General features: G+C 43.7%; 1 protein-coding gene across 3 annotated transcripts in view; it reads right to left on the reverse strand.

Moving 5' to 3' along the window:
• Positions 1-18,447, reverse strand: part of CTPS2 (CTP synthase 2) — a 1,490,982-nt gene that overhangs the window by 1,424,833 nt on the left and 47,702 nt on the right. For 2 of the 3 annotated variants that reach the window (XM_069205036.1, XM_069205034.1), the window contains exon 2: positions 7,089-7,149. The exons of the other annotated variant lie outside the window; for it this stretch is intronic. In XM_069205036.1, coding sequence (XP_069061137.1) covers positions 7,089-7,132 — 44 coding nt within the window. In that variant the 5' untranslated portion in view covers positions 7,133-7,149. The remainder of the gene's footprint in view (positions 1-7,088; positions 7,150-18,447) is intronic. 3 annotated transcript variants of the gene reach the window in all.

The following is an 18,447-nucleotide window of genomic DNA, read 5'->3' on the forward strand; positions in this document are numbered from 1 at the left end:
GGTCTCCCCCGCTCTTCATTTACTTGGCCCCAGGGTGGGCCCAGGGGCGGTAGGGGGTAAAAATAGGAGAGAGGCGCACAGGGCCACCCTGCAAGGGCTTACCAAAGCCCCAGGGACCGCCACCTCCCCGGGAGACTGCAAATATATAATGTATGATGGCAGCCTCCCTCCCACAGCTCCGGGGACCACCACCTCCCGGGAACAAATGGACTTTAATAAAAGCGGGGACTGACACTGCCCCCCACGCTCTTGGGACTGCTACTTACCCGGGGCAAAAGTTGTTAAATGAATGAGGCGGGGAGCTTGCGTGGCCTGTCACTTAGTAGGTTGAGTGTTCGAATCCTAGTATCTCATGGCAGTTGTCTGTTTATTTACTAGTGTTTTGAATGATAAACATTGCTTGTGATGAAACATTGAAGTCTTTTTTCCCGGCAAAATGTTTGGGTTGAATGTCATAGTAATGTCTGGACACTGCATAATCAGGAATAACCTGTGGTGTAGTGGTTGAGGTCTTAAGACACTCACACTGTGACCAATCCCCACTGTGCACGGCGCGGGGGGTTTGGTGGTTATGAGGGGTTGGCCAGGCCCTGCAGCCAACCCCGCCGTGCACGGCCAGAGGATGCGCGCGTTGGTGGTTGCATTAACGTATAGTAATTTAAATTACTTTACGTTAAAAAAAAACATAGAAAATCACTGAAAAAACAAAGGTTACAGGGACGTTATAGTTAAGAAACAGAATTTAAAAAAATAAAGAAATTCACCGACAAAACCTAAGGATACTGGGACGTTATAGTTAGACAAATTTTTAAAAGAACAAAACCACAGAAAATCACCTATTATAGTTAGAGTTATCTCAAGTAACTATAACGCATGCCCAAAGATAACTATAACTCGCGCCTTCGCCATGCATTACTAATTACCTCACAAATTACAGCACTCATGACATCTTTGATAACATCATTGATAATATTAAATTAATATTTGCAGTAACATTTTTGACTAACAAAATGTGCATGGCGAGGCCGCAAGTACAGTTGCCTTAGGGCACGAGTTATAGTTACTTGACATAAATCTGACTATAAAATGTGAGCATAACTATAACATCCCTGTAACTTTTGTTTTTTTAAGTGAATATATATATATATATATATATATATCACAGGGTGACTTTCTGGGGCCTATTCACAAAAGTAAACTTACAGGTAAGTGAATCTACACGTACATTTACTCTTACACTTTTGAGTAATATTACTCTTTTTGGCTATTCACCATTTCTGGTTGTCAAGTTACTCAAAAGTGTAGACTCACATGTACCCAACCTATGAAACAAGGGTTGGACTCAGTAAAAACGTCATTCATGACCTGAAATACTACTAATAATGACTTTACGATGATTTTTGACATTCTGAATACTTGCCAGAGACCTCCACAACCAAGGTAGACATATCCCTATGGTAAGGAGTTAGTGACATTTTAAAAAGTTAATGAAAGTTAAAGATTTTTTTTAAATATTTCTAAGTTGAATGTTAACTACCTTGCGGACATGCTGATCCAGCTGTCCAGGGGAACAGGGCTAATTTTGGGTGGGGCACTACAACACCCAAATGAGCTGCAACAAAAAACACCCACGCCTAATAATCCTGCATGTAGAATCTATGGGCAGATTTGGACCAGTGCAGCTAGTGACATGGAAAACCTTAGGAGTGGCAGCCCAGTTGGAGAGTATAATAACTAGTGTAGGTCTAAAGCAGGTCTATGGGAATACAAAATCAGATACCCCTGCCGCACCTATGTTTAAAAAAGGTACTCTTATGAGTCATCTTGATTATATCTTTGTAGATCACTCGCTCTGGTTATCGCGCATTGACATGGTAGTAATTCCAAGGGCCGATAGTGACCACCAAGCCCTTTGTACAATCTTTGCAGTATCCTTGATCAAAAGTAATGGACTGTCCCTGTGGGTAATGGGTAACAATATAAAGACGACCAATAACAATAAGAATGTAAGATGGACAGCACTAGCAAACGACATGAAGGGTCAGGCTGCCATATACCACAATGTTATAGAGAGTCTGTCCCCTCTGATGTCCACTAACTCTCCACTAGCAAACTTGGTGCAGCTGCACTGTTGTCTGATTGACCGATTGAGACCTCTCTTCATGGTAGCAAGAAGAAGAGGGACAGGCACTGGCAAACCTCTGAGGTCGTTTACCAATTCTTGTCGCAAGGCAAAATCCCAGCTACTAGGAGCATTGCATAAAGGGCATACTTCTGAGATAAGGGCAGTGAGGAGATTCTATAAAAAGACATTAAACAAAGCTAAAAAAAAGTGGGAGAGTGCCCAATGGGGCATCTTAACCAACACCCTTCGAGAGGGGGACATCAAATTATTTTGGAAGTCGGTGGCAGATAGGAGGATCCCCAAAATTCTGAGAGTGATCCATCAATACAGCCTGAAAGATGGGTGACCCACTTTGAAGATATCTACAGAGAAAGGCTTAGTGATAAAGCACCCCACCAACACTACTGGGGAATAGCACTGCCTCTAATCCATTGGTCACTAAATCAAGCTCCCTGGGCTTCGACTTGCCAACTTTTACCCTGGAGGAAACCTCCCAGACCCTCCAGACATTACACAAAGGAAAGGCCCCGGGCCCAGAATGCATACCAGGCGATCTGTACCTGTCGCGTCCCGAAGTTTGGACTTTGTACCTAAACACTTTAAGTAATGCTCTGCTGAGGGGGATGAGGTCTACCCCGCACGTGGAGAGGAGCAACAATAGTCCCAATTTATAAGCAGGGGGACAAAGAATCCCTAGGAAACTTTAGACCGATAAGTCTAATCGATATTAGCCAAAAGGTATTCTGTAAACAGGTCCTGGCCAGGCTGCACTCCTGGATCAACAGTCACCAGATTCTTGCAGACTCTCAGGCTGGCTTCAGGAAGGGGGTCAGTACAGTCGATCAAGTCCTCAGATTCAAATCACTATGCTGGAAGTACCTAACGTTAAAAAAAGACCACTTTTATGTCACATTTATTGACCTAAGGGCGGCGTTCGATTTAGTTCCACGGGAGCTCCTATGAAGCGCCCTGGACTTTTATGGCCTGGATAGTGAACTTTTAAGGTTGATAAAACATCTACATGAGGAAACCTATGCAAGAGTTAGGTGGACCCAGGGAGGTGACCTTACAATTCCAATCCCCATCGCAAGAGGGGTTAGACAGGGTGGTGTTTTTGCTCCCACCCTGTTCAGCCTCTATATCAACGGTGCAGTGGACCAGCTAGGTTTGTGCAACCATGACGCCCCCAAGTTAATGGTGTGCCTGTTTCCATTCTTATGTTTGCTGACGATACCCTATTAATATCAAGAACTCCGATGGGACTCCAAAGTGAATTAGACTCATTCGCAGAGTTTTGGGTGCTGGAAATTAACCCAGAGAAATCGAAGTTCATGGCCATAAACCCACACAAAGCATTTAGGGGGAAAATGACAATTGGGGGCGTGTCCATCGAACAGCTTAGCCAATTTGACTATCTGGGAATGAGACTAACAAATAATCTATCATGGTCTGCGCAAATCGAGAAGAGTTTTGCCTTCAGCAGCGGTCAGTGGTGATTGGAAGGAAAGTTAAAAGCTCAATGGGAAGGTCTCTCTCGCCAGCTCTCATGGTGTACAAGGCTGCTGCATTGACAATGGCAACTTACGGCGTGGAGCTTTAGGGGCACTGCAGCTCGCAGAGATTGAGTCTAGTCGAAAATAAGTTTCTATGCTCTTTGTCATATTTACCAGCTAGTACGCCCCTTATTCCTCTTAGATTTGACTTGGCCCTCTATCAGATCCATATTGTAATTGCCTTGAAACCACTCATATACTGGGCGCGTCTTTGGTCCTCTGGGCACTTGAGCCCTTATCGAGCAGCCATGTCTGAGTTATTGACAAATGATAGCACGGTATCAATCCCCTGGTTCAGACACATTAGAGATCTGTGTTATTGGATCAAAATGGAGGTGGTATGGAGGTGCCCGAAGACCATAACAAGAGATATGATTCCGCGTATCAAGCTGCTTTATTGGGAGGCGGCACTAACCTAGATATGGCGTAACTAGTCAATAGGTAGTGGAACGTAAAAATTCTTACACCATAAGTGCTCAACAAAGTTTGAACATTATATGGATAATATACAACCGGCCCAATCCAAAACCTTGTTTATTAAATTCAGACTGGGGAATTTGCAATTTAATTATTTTACCTCAGGCTGGAATAAAGGTAGTTGTGTGTCTAGCTCTTGTCATTATTGCCCGATGCAAACCAAGACCTTGGCCCATTTTGTTTTTTTTTGCCCAAGATACCTAATACCCAGGAGAAAGTGGATTATTTTCCTATGCAGGATTCTTGGTGCAAAAAACTACAGGGAGACACTTCGCATACTGACAAGTGACACCAACGAAAAGGTCGTGTTTGCAGTAGCTAGATATCTCCAATGTGCTTGGTCTGAGAAATCAAAGGTGATTTTGCACTCTGTGGACAATAATTTTTCCATAATGGTCACTGGACGGTAATTGTGATTATAACAGTGATTAAGGATGACACCAGCCAGTGACAGAGCTACCAGAGTGATCACTCATTGAGGGCCCCTCAATTCATTTGGAGATTTTATGAATTTTGGTCTTAATCATGTTTGTTATGCAACTGTAAATATGTTTTTATGAATAACATGTATTTATGATTCTGTGTATGCATACTGCTTTTATGATTTCCTGACGAAATAAAGCTTAATCAAACATTAATCAAACATTGAATGTTAATGTAGATTGTTGTTATAAATACATCTTAAAATGTAGATTACTTTTTTTACAAAGATGCTACAGCACTATTAACAAAATATTAAATTAAATGTATTATGCATTAAAAGTTAACAACATTTATGTATAGAATTAATTTAAGTTAATGAAATTTATGTTTTTGAAAATGGTTAATTCATTTTTACATTGAAATAATAATATTCATGTATAATTCCAATCTAATTTTATTTACATTAAAATACATTAATCTATATTTTAAAATGTTTAAACACATTAATTTATTTTAACATTATTTTACCAGTTAAATCCATACCTTAATTATTTTCTACCAGGGGTTGTTGCAGTACCTATGGGCGATGCAGACTTATTCCAACTCTGAGCAGGAGTACATTTATGACTATTTTTGGTACTTTTTAGCTGTTGCAACCATGGAAATGCACTTTATGAATTGTAACAAGCTTATTCTTTTTGGATGGGTGCATGTCCCTCCCTACTTACTCCTCCCAAGCCCCCTCCCCTTTAACAGGATTTTTTCCTACTTTCCAGTGACTTCCCTGTCTCTCCTACATTTATTACAAAATCATATACCTTTTGTCGGTGGAGATCTCCACAGTCAGGGCGGAAATCTCAGCAGTTGTGGTGGATATCTGCGCACATAAAAAATAGGAGAAGTGGAGGCATAGACTTTCACACATAGGTTAGTGAATAGCATTTTTTGGTTAGTTGTAGTAGTAAACATACTACAAAATGCAGTTTGTGAATAGGTCCTTCTCTGTCTGGGTGACATAGGGAGGGATCATTACAATAGAATCATAAACCTCTTAGGGGGCATCTCAGTGCAGGTGGAAAGAGTTTCTTCGGGTGGGTGAGCAAAGCACTATTGACTTCTGGGTGACAATCTCATTAAAGAGCTGCATGCAAACTGCTTGGTATATGTTAGAACGTTATGTTGTTTCCTCAGACTTTCATTACCATTATGTTTCTAAAAGGTTTTCATTTGGGTATCAATACATTCTTATTTGTAAAGCAAACCCAACCACTGTGGAACATTTGAAATCCTGAATTTGTGCTTCTCTAGACCAAACATTCTTAGAATATACTCCCTACTAGCATGGATGGCCTGAATCATACACCTTGTGGTCCTCAATGTCTTCTTTAACATTTTCTATAGACTGATTTACACATGTATGATTAATTGTCTCTGTATAATGTGTGTGTAATGTAAAGTGCTCTGCAACCTACACTGGTATGAGCAGAGCTATAAAACAAATGAAATATATGTGAGAAAGGGTCTATGGAGAACTGAGGGGCACTGCTGGAGGGTGGTAGTAAGAGAATCCGTAGAGAAGGAAGTAATTGGGGTACCTAAAAAAACTGGCACCACCAGTGCTAAAGCCAGCCCTGAATGCAGATTCTCCATCGCTGAGGCACCGTTATATCAAGCAGAAAGTGTTATCATGCATACTCGACCCTACCTCTTTCATGAACTAACAATAACAAAGTAAAACAGCTATGTCAAAAACACAATGATCATATATCAGGGAAACTTAGGGCCTCATTACGAGTCTGGAGGTCGGAAAAGCCGACCGCCAGACTTAAAGTGCGGAGACAACTGCTGAGCTGGTGGTCTCCCCACCAGACCCATTACAAAGTTTCCATTGGGCTGACCCGCCGGTAAGCCCAGTGAAAACTGTGGGGCAGCACTGGCCTCTGCTCCAAAGGGAGCTGAGACCAATGCCGTCGCACAGGGGGGCAGCCCAGCACCTTTGGAATGTGCAGACAGTGCAGGTGGTGCATTGGCATGGGCAGCGAAGGGGCCCCCCTGTTGCCACCAGCACAGGCTTTCCGCCAGCCTTTTTATGGTGGGGTCTTCACCATGAAAAGGCTGTCAAAAAGAGGGATTGTAATCAGTCAGGCGGAGCTTAGTTCAGCGCAGACATGGCTGGTGATAAGTCCGACCTCCGCCACCCCCCTAGGATCCATGATCCTGGTGGTGGCGGCAGTCCCCTGGTGATCTGACCGCCAGGATTGTAATCCAGTGGTCAGACCTCCAGGAGTGCGGCAGTCAAATTCGTAATAGGGCCCTCTATTATTTAACATAGCGTGAAATAATCTCATACCAGATAAACTTGTCACTTCAGAAGAGAAACTATAATTAAAATAGTTTACAGTAACAAAAATATACTAGACCCTTCAAGAAAACATATATCATAAAAGCAAAGATGCAGAAATACTTAACACCTTCATAAAGCTAAGTGTAAGATTTATAAGCAACTTTACCTTTTCCACCAAAAAGCTGCAAGGAGCGCTATTCCTCTAAACATTAGAAAGTGACACAAATCTGCAAGAAAGGCAACAATGTAGATGTACTTTTTTATACTACATTCAGAGGTCAATTAACACATTTCATATGCAGATATCAAAACGTTTTTAGACATTTATTTTTTTTAATTGTTTTTGATTGGCATTTCAAAGTTATACAAAACAGCGCCACGAGGCAGAAACAGAAAACAGGCATCTGTAATGCAGCACTTCAAGAAAATAAAATGTAGTATTGTTGGAGAGCGTGAGAACCATGGAGCGGAATGTTAAGATTGATTCAGTAGGGCTTTCACTTTCACCACCTTCACTCAGCGAGGAGTAGTTTGATCTAATTGAAAATATTCTTGACAGGGTCCCAGATCTCCTGTTGTTTCTGGGCACTTCTGTGTGCCGCCAAACTGAGCTTCTCATGGAACAAACATATATTCCAGCCCCAGAGCCACCTGTTTAATTTGTGGGAATAGTGGCTTTCCATGCTGGGAAACGTCTGGTGTTAATTCGAGGTTCAACAAAGACTTCAGGAAACGCTTGGCATTTAGGTTGTCTAATATAAGCAGAAGGGAAGGTTTAGGAGAGTGCAGAACTGACTACCCTAAAACCCTTGAAAAGAATTCAAAGAACCTGCTGAAGGCTATGGTCTAATTTAGTGGCAGGTAGTGTCTCCAGACAGGATCCGTCCACTACAAATGTTGTGTAGAAATGGGTGGTCTCCCAATATCCACCGCTGAGCCTCATTAGCAGGATCATTATGGGAGACGTAAAGTGATTAAAAAATGACTACTAGGTGAAAGGCTCAAGAATGTACACCAATCATACCAGATCGTCTCATATGGGGATCTGTAGAATTTAACCATGGATATGCGCAGAGTGCAACCCCCCCAAGGAACGTTCCAAAGGAGAGCATTAATTCTATGACGTAAAGGGGCCAGAAATGTAATATGGATAACTCTGTAGTGTACAGAGCAGTCTGGGCAGGCATACTAGCCTAACAAAGGCAACACACCCAAGATGAACAGTGGCAGGGGGAACCAGTGCTGCAGGTCACTCTGGAAGGTACGGGGGTGCTGAAGTTGCAATATATAATCCCAGGCATCCAAGAGCTTTGGTTCCATTCTCAGCTCTCAACAACAACGTGTGCAGTCCAGGGAACTTCCAGATGGGAAGATACCCATTTGGACCAATTGATTCACATGCCGGATAGTCACCCAAAGTGGTCAACAATTTGTATTACTCGTATACAGGACAACTGAGGATGACCAAAATGATTGTAGAAGTTGTCGGCATGGGAAGATTCATGGTCTTTCACCTCTGCTGCCCAAATGTACCTTTTGTAAAATCTCATCAGTTCCGAGCAGCCCAGAAATGGTTCAATAGCCGGGGCAACTAACATAGGAGTTAGAGGTTATCTTTGCTGGGTCTCTCTCTTGTTAGTTAAAGTGTGAGAAATGGGCTTTATTGCCACACAAACTGACCACAAGAGGAGTATAGAAAACACAGGCATAGGTACGAAACAGGCGAGATATCAAGAAGAAGTGCAAAAAAAAAACCAGCCAACTGAGTCAAATGCTTTCTTAAAATTCACAGTCAGAAATGCCAAGGGGCCTCCTAAGCAGGATGAGAAGGCAATGGCATTGTGGAGACGCCTACGCTTATAAACAAGAGAATTCAGGGTAGTAGTTGGTTGGCAAGCACCTTCACAAATATCTTGGTTTATAGGCTGATTAACGAGATGGGCCTGTATGAGGCTCTTTTGTCAGATGGTTCACCAGGCTTCAGTAAGATAGTTATGATGGCTTCCCAAAGGTCTGGGAGAAGTGTACCCTTTCTGGAAGCTTGAAGGAACACAGAGAACTAGAGCAAGTGTATCAGGCCGACCTTTATTGAGTGTCAGTGTGACCCAACTGGTCCAGTTTCTTGTCCCCTGTTCAACCTTGAAAAAAAACAATACACTATGGGCACAATTGAGACCTCTGCGATAGCGGCTGAGATCATATACGTTGCGGACCTTGTCTCACGCCAGCAGAAGAAAAGGAAGTGATGGAGAACCCTCCATCAGCAGCCACAGGCACTTTTGTCAGCACCAGAGGATCCTTCGCTCATTTCTACTCACCTATATGCTATAGGGCCCGGACTGCTTTACCCCACAATGGCTCACATGCTCTACCAGGCTCAAACTTCTTGGGACATCCTGAACACCAGTATAGTCATCCCCGCTCTCTGATGACCTCATATACCCTATCCAAAATGGTGGCCTCATCATTAAGAACAATACAAGTCTTCCCAATCTGTCAAGGCAACCATTAGGTGCATTTAATAAATGTGTCTCTAGGTGTACTGATTGAAGGCTCTATGAATACATCTTAAAACCTCTTCAAATTCTTTTTGCATCAGCTAGTGTTCTCCTCGGGCCTCACAGCTCCTACTCTACTTTCAGGCAATTCTAATTTATTTTGCTTTTTGTATCAGTTTTGTTCTAGACTTGTTCTGAGTTCTTCGCTAATTGTAAACTTGTCTGAAGTCTTCTTCCGGATTGGCTTTTGGTCTCCAACCCAATGTATGAAATCATAGGTAGTTGAGAATATCGAAGAGGAAGATATTGTTATTCTGTGGCACAAGAGCACATGATTATCATGCACTCATATATTTCTTTAGCTCCTGAGGACCTTTACTTCCTGATCAAACACTCTTTGATTGTTCTGATTAACAGCGAAGCCAGCACCCACATATCACTCACTATGCTTGTGGTCTCAGAGCTGCACCTGCAGGCGCATGTCCCCTATTCTGCTCCTATATTCTCCTCCTGTCTTTTATATCCAGAGAAGGGTTGGTGACAGAGGTTGACAATGTACTACGCTCAGTCTCTGCACTATAAGATGACTGTCTAAGAGCCTGTGGGTGTTAACAGGAGAAAACTGAGAAAGGTCCAATACCAATTCCTCTCACTATCTGCAGATGACAGTAGCAATAAAGAGGCACTAGCTAAAGGCCATTCCAGATGCCTAGGACCTAGCAATGTGTAGAATCCGCAGAGTTCTCGTAGTAGGAGGCAAAGGTGTTGGCTGTTATTTGCCTTTTCATCACAAGAACCAGAACTGGTGTGAATTTAATCCACTAAGCCAGTACATCAGTTTGCCTACCTTATATACATAGTTGTATATGCAGCCCTGAGATGTGAACCAAGGCACAGATTTACAAACATTAACACAACACAGTGCAGCAAGTGAAGTGGCTGTGGTGTGTTGTGTGAACGAGACAGAGCAGAATTGTGCCTATTTTCAAAGAAACAGCGCAGTACTGCTCTCTCTCTGTGCTTGTGCACTTTGGGCTGCCTTGCGCCAATGCAGGAACCCTGCCCCATTGTGTAACGGTGCCTGTGTTATGGTCAGGAAACGTTTCGTGCAGGAGGAAGTTCCTACCTGCATAAAAACTCATTGAAGGCTTTTTCCTTTTTGTAAGTGTGGTGAAGAATGCAGCACATGTGCAAATAGGAAATAACAAGGAGAAATAAAGACATTTCTCCTTGTTACACCAGCCTCAGGCAGGCCCACCATTTTGCAACTTTTGTCTGCAACGCTTTATAAATATGACTTTGTGTCACAATCTATGTACTATGCACCATTCATGGGATGCCTCACTGATGCACAGTAATATAAAGAAGCATAATGCACTGCATTGAGTAGTTTTTTTTTTTTTTTTTTTTTTTACAAAGCAATGCAATTCAACATTTGTGTTACTTTGTAAATACTAAAATGGATTTTGCTTTGGGTCAATATAAGAAACTGGTCTCTTTCCAGATGCCCACCACCCCCACACGTTTTGCCTCCATTTGGACTACTGGTGCTGTTGATTTTTTATAAGAAAGTGCACTGAGACCTGCTAATCAGACCTCAGTGCCAGTGCTCTTTCCCTTAAACTGTAATGTGATTTTGTTAACCCATTTAGCAAGAACAATACCACCCCTGTAAGGCACTAGTAAATGGTACCAGTGGTACCAGGGCAGGGATTGCAAAGGGGTCACAAGGGCTGCAGCACTGATTGTGCCACCCTGCTTGATCCAAGCAAAAGCAAAACTTGCAGAGCTGCCATGTCAGCCTGCAAGAGCAGCTTGTCTGCTCGAGCTGAACTCTGCCCACACCAGGTGCAGGCAGAGTCCTTTCACTGCCCATAGCATAGGTCAGTCATCCCTAAGTCAGGCTACCTATAGCCCAGGAGGCAGGGTGCATGTGTTAAGAGTGAGGACATATATGCACAAGCGTATATGACCCTGTGATAGCATTTAACACTTAGTGCTACCGCAAGTGACCGGCGGTCCATAGGATAACAAGGGCTGACCCCAGATGTCCAGCTCCATGATGGCCCGACTGATTTCCCCAGTGTTTGGTGTCAAACACTGTGTTTTTTAACCCTGAGCCAAATTCTCATGCCCAGGATTAGCAAGCATGTACCCTAGTGGCATCCTTAGAGGATGTCAATCAAAATGAGAGAGAGGCCTCACATACCAAGGGGACAGAGTATTGTGCCAAGCAACCAGAAAGAGGATCTCCCCTTGACATCAATGATTAAATGCTTCACCATCACATATACTCACTTATCACACTTACCCATCAGTCCCCCAAGTTTACACAAGAATCAATACCACTACAATATAGAGTGCAATATAGAGTACAGAAACTACTTTTCCAAAAAGTGTACAAAACAATTTTAATAGTCACTCTATCTCATAGCAGTTTATTACAATCACAGACTCCATAAAAAATATTCTTCAAGGCTATAAATATTAAAAGCACACACCCTCCCAATAATACAGTGGAAAATAAAACACTAAATAAAAACAAATAATATACCAAGGTAGAAACCTAAAAACATCTCACAGATACACAAATGAAATGATGCTGATCTGTTTCTTGTTTCACCGAATACCAGAAGTAATAAACCCTTAAACATTCATTTGTATCTGGGTCTTTTAACAGATTTAAATAACTGGAAGTGCTGAAGCGTTTCGGTGGTTAACTGATTGCCTACTACCTTCCTCAGGACGAAACAACATACACTCTCCCACAATGAAAACCAGAGACTGAGACCACAATAGTTCACTTTTCCCAAATTCTACAACACCGTCTTCTAATCTAATTCATATCCTTTCGCAATGCCAAGTAGATGTCTTACTTGTATATAGAACTTCAATTGTTAAACACTACGAGGGAAGATATCCTCCTCGTCTCAGAAAGACGCACTTTGATGATGCAATCTTGCAACTTTTTAGAAGGGAAATAATATCCTCTGAATATGTCTAAACATACAGCTGATGGTATCAGGTCTAAACAACATGGCTCCTCTCAGTAACGTGTTATGCAGATGCCATACTACGTTCCATTTGGGGAAAGAAATTCTGGTTTCTGTACTATATATTGTAGTGGTATTGATTCTTGTGAAAACGTGGGGGATTTATGGGTATGTGTGGTAAGCGAGTATATGTGATGGTGAAGTATTTAGTCATTGACGTCCAAGGGAAGATCTTTTTTCTGGTTCTTAGAGGATGCACACCAAGTTGTCGGCTTTCCCTTGCCTTGGCAGGCTCCCATGAACCATTTCCCGCCAAGACAGGAGCCTCCCCTCCTGCTGGTTGTGCTGGACGGAGACAAAGGACCTGGGCAGGGAGGAGGTCACACATCCGCCCTCCCAGAATGGCTAGCGCTTACAGTAATCAAGGCTGCGAGCCTCAAAGACTTTTACCGCACTTGATATGTAATCTCTTGTCTACCACTTGAGGACAAAGCCCTTCCTGCCATGTCCAGACTGACAGGCAGGAAAATTAGTTATGCAGGAGGCGTACAACTCCAAGTGGCTAACCACACCTTTAGAGTGGACCAGAAAAGGTTCTGCTATGTTGGAAATCTTGGAATTAGAGGTTTCTGTGTAGAAAAGTGACATACTCCCACAAGAAGTCGTCATCTCAGGGGCGAACCAGCCTCAGGGACCAGTAGGCCACTTGCCACTGTCCCCCACACCCTTAACACCCCCTAAGCTAGGACTCCCCAGGCACCAGAACCTGAGTTCTGACTTTGAATCCGAGAAGAGGCACAGAGAAGATGCCATCACCGACAACAAGAGTTTGGACTGCGCTGCAGCAAGAGGAACTCCAGTGGATGCCAGAAACTGAATCAGACTCCCCTGACTGGTGAAACCAGTCACCTGCAACTTGCAGAAGAATCATCATGCTGTGTTACAAAATGTGCAACCCATCGGGCCCCTCTTGAGTGAACCCAAAGAAAATTAGTGACCTGTATCCTGAGAGCTGTAATGATGCTCACATCAAGTTCTGAGCTGCTACATCACTCATGTCGACCTCCAGCCAACGAAGTACCTATGGATTACTTTTGTAGCTGCCAAGGCTTGTTGATCACAAGTCCAGTAACTGACCCGTCCCCAGACAGCACCACCTCCTTTACAGTGCTGGTAGCAGTGTTCGGTTTGGCCCTTTGGGGGCCCTAGGACGGAGAATCATTGTTTAAATTTGTTTCCTAGATTATGCAAATTGGAGGTATGATGTGTTTCTAAATTCCCCATGACTTTCCCGGAATCTCAGAGCCTGCCTAAGTGAGTTGGGTATGTTCTCGGCGTTTTTGCATGTGTGTGGTGTAGAATTTGCGCTTGCTCAGCTTATGCATTTTGCAGGTGATTTGTGAAAATTATGTGTGTTTAGGCCAGGTGAATGTTGTTTTAGTAGGAGTGGGCGTACTCCACAGTATGAGAGTAGGGAAGTCGGCGTACTTCATGTGAGTGTGGCGCTTTGTGCTCAAAATTATCCACGTGGTTGTTGTTGGTGATGTACAGACCCGTCGTGGTCTAAGACTCTGGAGTATATTGACAAGTGTAGGAGACACTTGGCTTTATGTTGTAATTTGTGCGGTTTAATAGGTCAATCGGGCGTGGTTGACAAGTCGAGTTTGAGTCAAATTCTGTGAGTGAAACCTATGATGGAGATTTGGCAAGTTCTAAAGTGCACTAGAACAAACCATTGACAAGTCGAGAGTAGGATTTGCAGGTCAAATTCTGCTTGCGCATGCGGGAACTGAGAAGGAGAGAGTAGCGGCCGAGGCTTCAAGTGAAATCTCTGTAAAGTTCTGAAGCGAATGTGTTACCCTTCCTGTAGTAAACCGGCAAATTTTAGTTTTTGTGGTTACAGGTGCTCGCAATATCTTGCATTAGTTTGGTGTGAATCCAGTGTGAGGAGGACAAGCCGCAAGACTTTGTCAGCCGTAGTGTGTGTGAGTGTGACGTCAGTGGTGCCGCGCTGGGATAGGTCAGTTGTCGAGAGGGGTCGCGCACGGATTGGCAGCCGTCCGTAAGAGGCAATAGGTTGAGAAAGGTGGGTGAAGAGTGTTCTGGGAATTAAAGTCACTTCCTGATTAGATTCTAAGCAAAATAAAAGACACAAAAATGAAGTTTTTCAAGGCTCTAAAGAGTGCTTTAAAGGGAGATACATATATTATGGCGAGGGAAGGGGAGCCTACACCGCCTGAGGGTACACCAGCTTATATCGTGATGGAGGAAAAAGGAGTGGCGCTGTGTCTTTGGATGAAGCAGTGGCGCAAATTAACAGAAAAAGAGGGATGCTTGGCGTTTCCATAGCATGGAACATTTAATACAAGAATTTTTGAGAATTTGAGGTGGATGTTAAGTGTTCAAAAACCGTCTCCGAGACCAGCTCAGTATGAGGCGTTAGCAATCTGGGATTTGAGGGCCATACGACAAAGACAGCAGAAATTTGAAAGGAGAATGAAAAGAGCAGAAAATACTTTAGCTGAGGCTAGATGGGACAATGAGAGCAAGATGTGGAGGAGAGGAATAGTTGACGGACTCAAATTGTTCCCGGCAATAACATAAGAAGATGAGGCGCAGGGAAAGAAACCCACCTGTAAGACAGACAAGGGATCTAGTAAGATAAAAGAGACGCAGAGGTCTTGGGTAGACGAAGATGATTCTGACGATGAGGTGTTCCTTAATCAGTTGTTACATGATCGCCCGCCACCATATGCAATAAATGACACTGCTCCGAGCACTAATACGGGTCCTGAGGATCCAACACAGAGTAAGGGTGTCTTGAGTACAGTACAGACAAGTGATACAGTTTTGATACAGAATGGTGTCAGTGTACCCACTGCACCAGACACGCAGATACAGTTGCAACCTCCGCCGATACAGAGGATTTATCCAGACGTCCCAGTACTAGAGACAAATACGAGTCTGATGGTGCCGCCTGATCCGATATACACGAGATCAAAGCTAGTGCAGATTGAGCCAACTCCGCAATTGCTGCCCCAGCCGCAGCAACAGATGGTTCTGTGTTACAATCCAGTTGCAAAACCGCAGTCAATACCTACAGCACCCACAGTGAGTCAAGCTTTGGGTGTTAGTGCTCCACGGGGTTTGGGACCTGGTCAGACCACAGCTGCTATATCATTGCCAATTACTGTTGGCCCACCATTACCGTTGTACGCACAGGATAAGCCTGGCGTATGTGATCAGGGAATAATGACCCAAGAGGCAATAAGAGGAGGGTTCACTGGAACTCCCCAAGTAATGACACCAAGAGAATAAGCAGCAGAAGGACTCAGATCTTTGTTAGACCTTGGTCCGATTGGGGCTCCTTTGGAGACAATGAGGCAAGCAGGGTTAAGTGTGTTAGCCCCACAGACAATGAGTGCAAATACGTTGCAGACACCATTGATACAGTCAGAAAACATTTTGTTGCAAGGCTTTTCCGTGCAACAGCTGAATGAGTGGTTAGGAAATATTAACGCTTCATCAACTACCGCAGTGACCGCAGAAAGGTCAGAGAGGGATGAATACTTGAATTTTGTGAGACTGGGTGTAGAAGATGCAGAATTAGTAGATGGGACAATGGGGGTGAACAAATTAGAGTCATACACAGAAGCAGAATTGAGGTACCTGTGCCCCAAAATTACTAAAGAAGTGGGCAAGGTGCACCAGAGGTTGGCAAACCTGGCAGACAAATACGACATAGACATTGACAATACTTAACATTTGAAAAGAAGCGACATATTAGACTTTGATTCTAAAGATTTTGATCACATGAGGTCTACCGGAATGAAAGCGAATTTCAAAGATTTACTCCAAAGTGCGCAAATCTGGGGAGCCTTAGAAAAGTGGGAAGGCAGATGGGCAAAGAAAAGAGATAAGGAGAAAGGCGATGGTCCGGAACCAAAGCAGGCTAAAGCCGCGCCGGACACGGGGACAATAAAGATGTTGCCAATGAGAGAAACAACTGGAGGTGTTCTAGTCCATGTACCGTGGTCTAGAGGTGACATTTTGTCATTCACAAATGATTATCCCAGGTTGAGAGAGAAGCCAATAGAGTGGTATCAGCAGACAGACAGGTTTGTAAAGCTTGCGAAGTGTCTCTGGGAGGACTTGAATACCCTGTTTGAGATTATCATTCCACCCGACTTATGGCTTGAATGCAAGAGAGGTGTGGATTGGCCGACAGAGGAGCCGGCTAGGGATAAGGTTACTGGAGCACTATCACAAGATGTGATGAGGTATTACCATAAAGTGATTGAGTTTTTGAATCAGAAAGTGTCGCCGAAGGTAACTGATTGGCAGAAAATCAATCGAACCTCGCAGGAAGCCAAAGAGTCGATACATGCTTACTATGAGAGGTTGTTGAAAGCGTTCAAACATTACAGTGGCACTGAGAACATAGAACCGAAAGACATGAATCATCTTGTGTTCAGGTTTGTTGAAGGGTTGAGGCCAGAGATTAGCCAGATGATTAAGAATCATTTGATCTGTTGGCAAGCAAAGCCGAATGATGAGGTGTTGCAGTATGCGAAATACTGTAGTGACGAGATTGAGCTGAAGCAGAGGAAATTGAAGGAAAAAGTGATGGTGATGCGGATTAAGGCAGCGCAGGCAGGGATGCAGGGAAATGGAGTACAGCAGGTAATACAGCAGCAACCGCAAGGAAATGGCATGTTTCAGGCACAACCAAGAGGTCGAGGAGGTTTTGTGAACCGCGGTCCAGACTTGAATACTGTTGTGGTTCAAAATGATGTGCAGGGGATGAAGAAGGTGTCACCATGTCACGGGTGCGGGGGTGTGGGGCATTGGAAGCGGGAATGCCCAATGGTGGTGCAGGAGGGTGCCATTCAACAAAACAATGATGTTGGTACGTTTCAAAATGTACGGGGTCCAAACTTAAGGGGACAAAATCAGAACTTCCAGAATAACATGGTTCTGATGCAGGGGTTTCAGCCCATGCAGCAGATGCAAATGCCGGGTGTTCAACCATCACAAATGAAACAGGTGCAACAGCAGATTCACATGGTACCTAGACAGCAAATGCAAATGCCTTTAGCTCCAATGGGACAGCAACAGGTGATGCTTCCTCAACAGGTCACTGGCCAAACTATGAGTCAAAATAACATAGTACAGCAGTTCCCATTGCGTGGTGAGGATGGATTAAACGATGAATGGTCAGATGATTGTTCAGACAGTGAGGAGTGCAGGCTTGCAGCGTCCCTAGAAGTAGATCAGAGGGGTCCCTATGTAGAGGGAAAGGTGATGGGTCACAAGGTTTCATTCCTAGTTGACACAGGAGCTACACGCTCTACAGTCAGAAGTGCAGAGGTTACGAAATTGCCACTTTCAGGGCATACCATAAGGGTGGTAGGAGTAGCAAACCAGTTCCTGACAAACCCGATTACAGATCCGGTACAAATTGAGATTGGTAACTTCCAGGGATTACATAAATTTGTAGTCTGTGATTCCAGTCCTGTATCTCTACTGGGAAGAGACTTGCTGTGCAAGACGAGGTGTTCAATTACCTGTTCCAATGAAGGGATTGAGGTGCAGACAAACAGTGATGATGAAGGGGACGATGATCCGCTTATAGAACTAGAGACGGAGACCGCAAATGAATAATATCCTTTGATAACTCTACTCCCGAAGCTTACAGTGACTGACTTACCAGCTGAGTTGCAGGGAACAGTGACAGAAAAGGTATGGGACCTGACAGGAAAAGAAGTGGGACTGATAAAAGGAGTAGAACCGGTCAAAGTGCAGGTAAAGCCTAATGCAGTGTTCCCACAGATACCGCAGTACCACATGGCACAAGATGTTCTCATCCAGGTAGCACAGATAATTGCGGACTTTGTGAAACAAGGAGTTTTGAAAGAAGTGCTGAGTAGCCCGTGTAATTCACTAATAATAGGTCTGAAAAAGCCTTGTGGGAAGGTTCGAACTGTGCAGGACTTAAGGAAAATAAATGAGATTATGGTAAAGTGTTGCCCCA

The sequence above is a fragment of the Pleurodeles waltl genome, chromosome 8 (assembly GCF_031143425.1).
Source record: "Pleurodeles waltl isolate 20211129_DDA chromosome 8, aPleWal1.hap1.20221129, whole genome shotgun sequence".
In the NCBI taxonomy this organism is placed as follows: Eukaryota; Metazoa; Chordata; class Amphibia; order Caudata; family Salamandridae; genus Pleurodeles; species Pleurodeles waltl.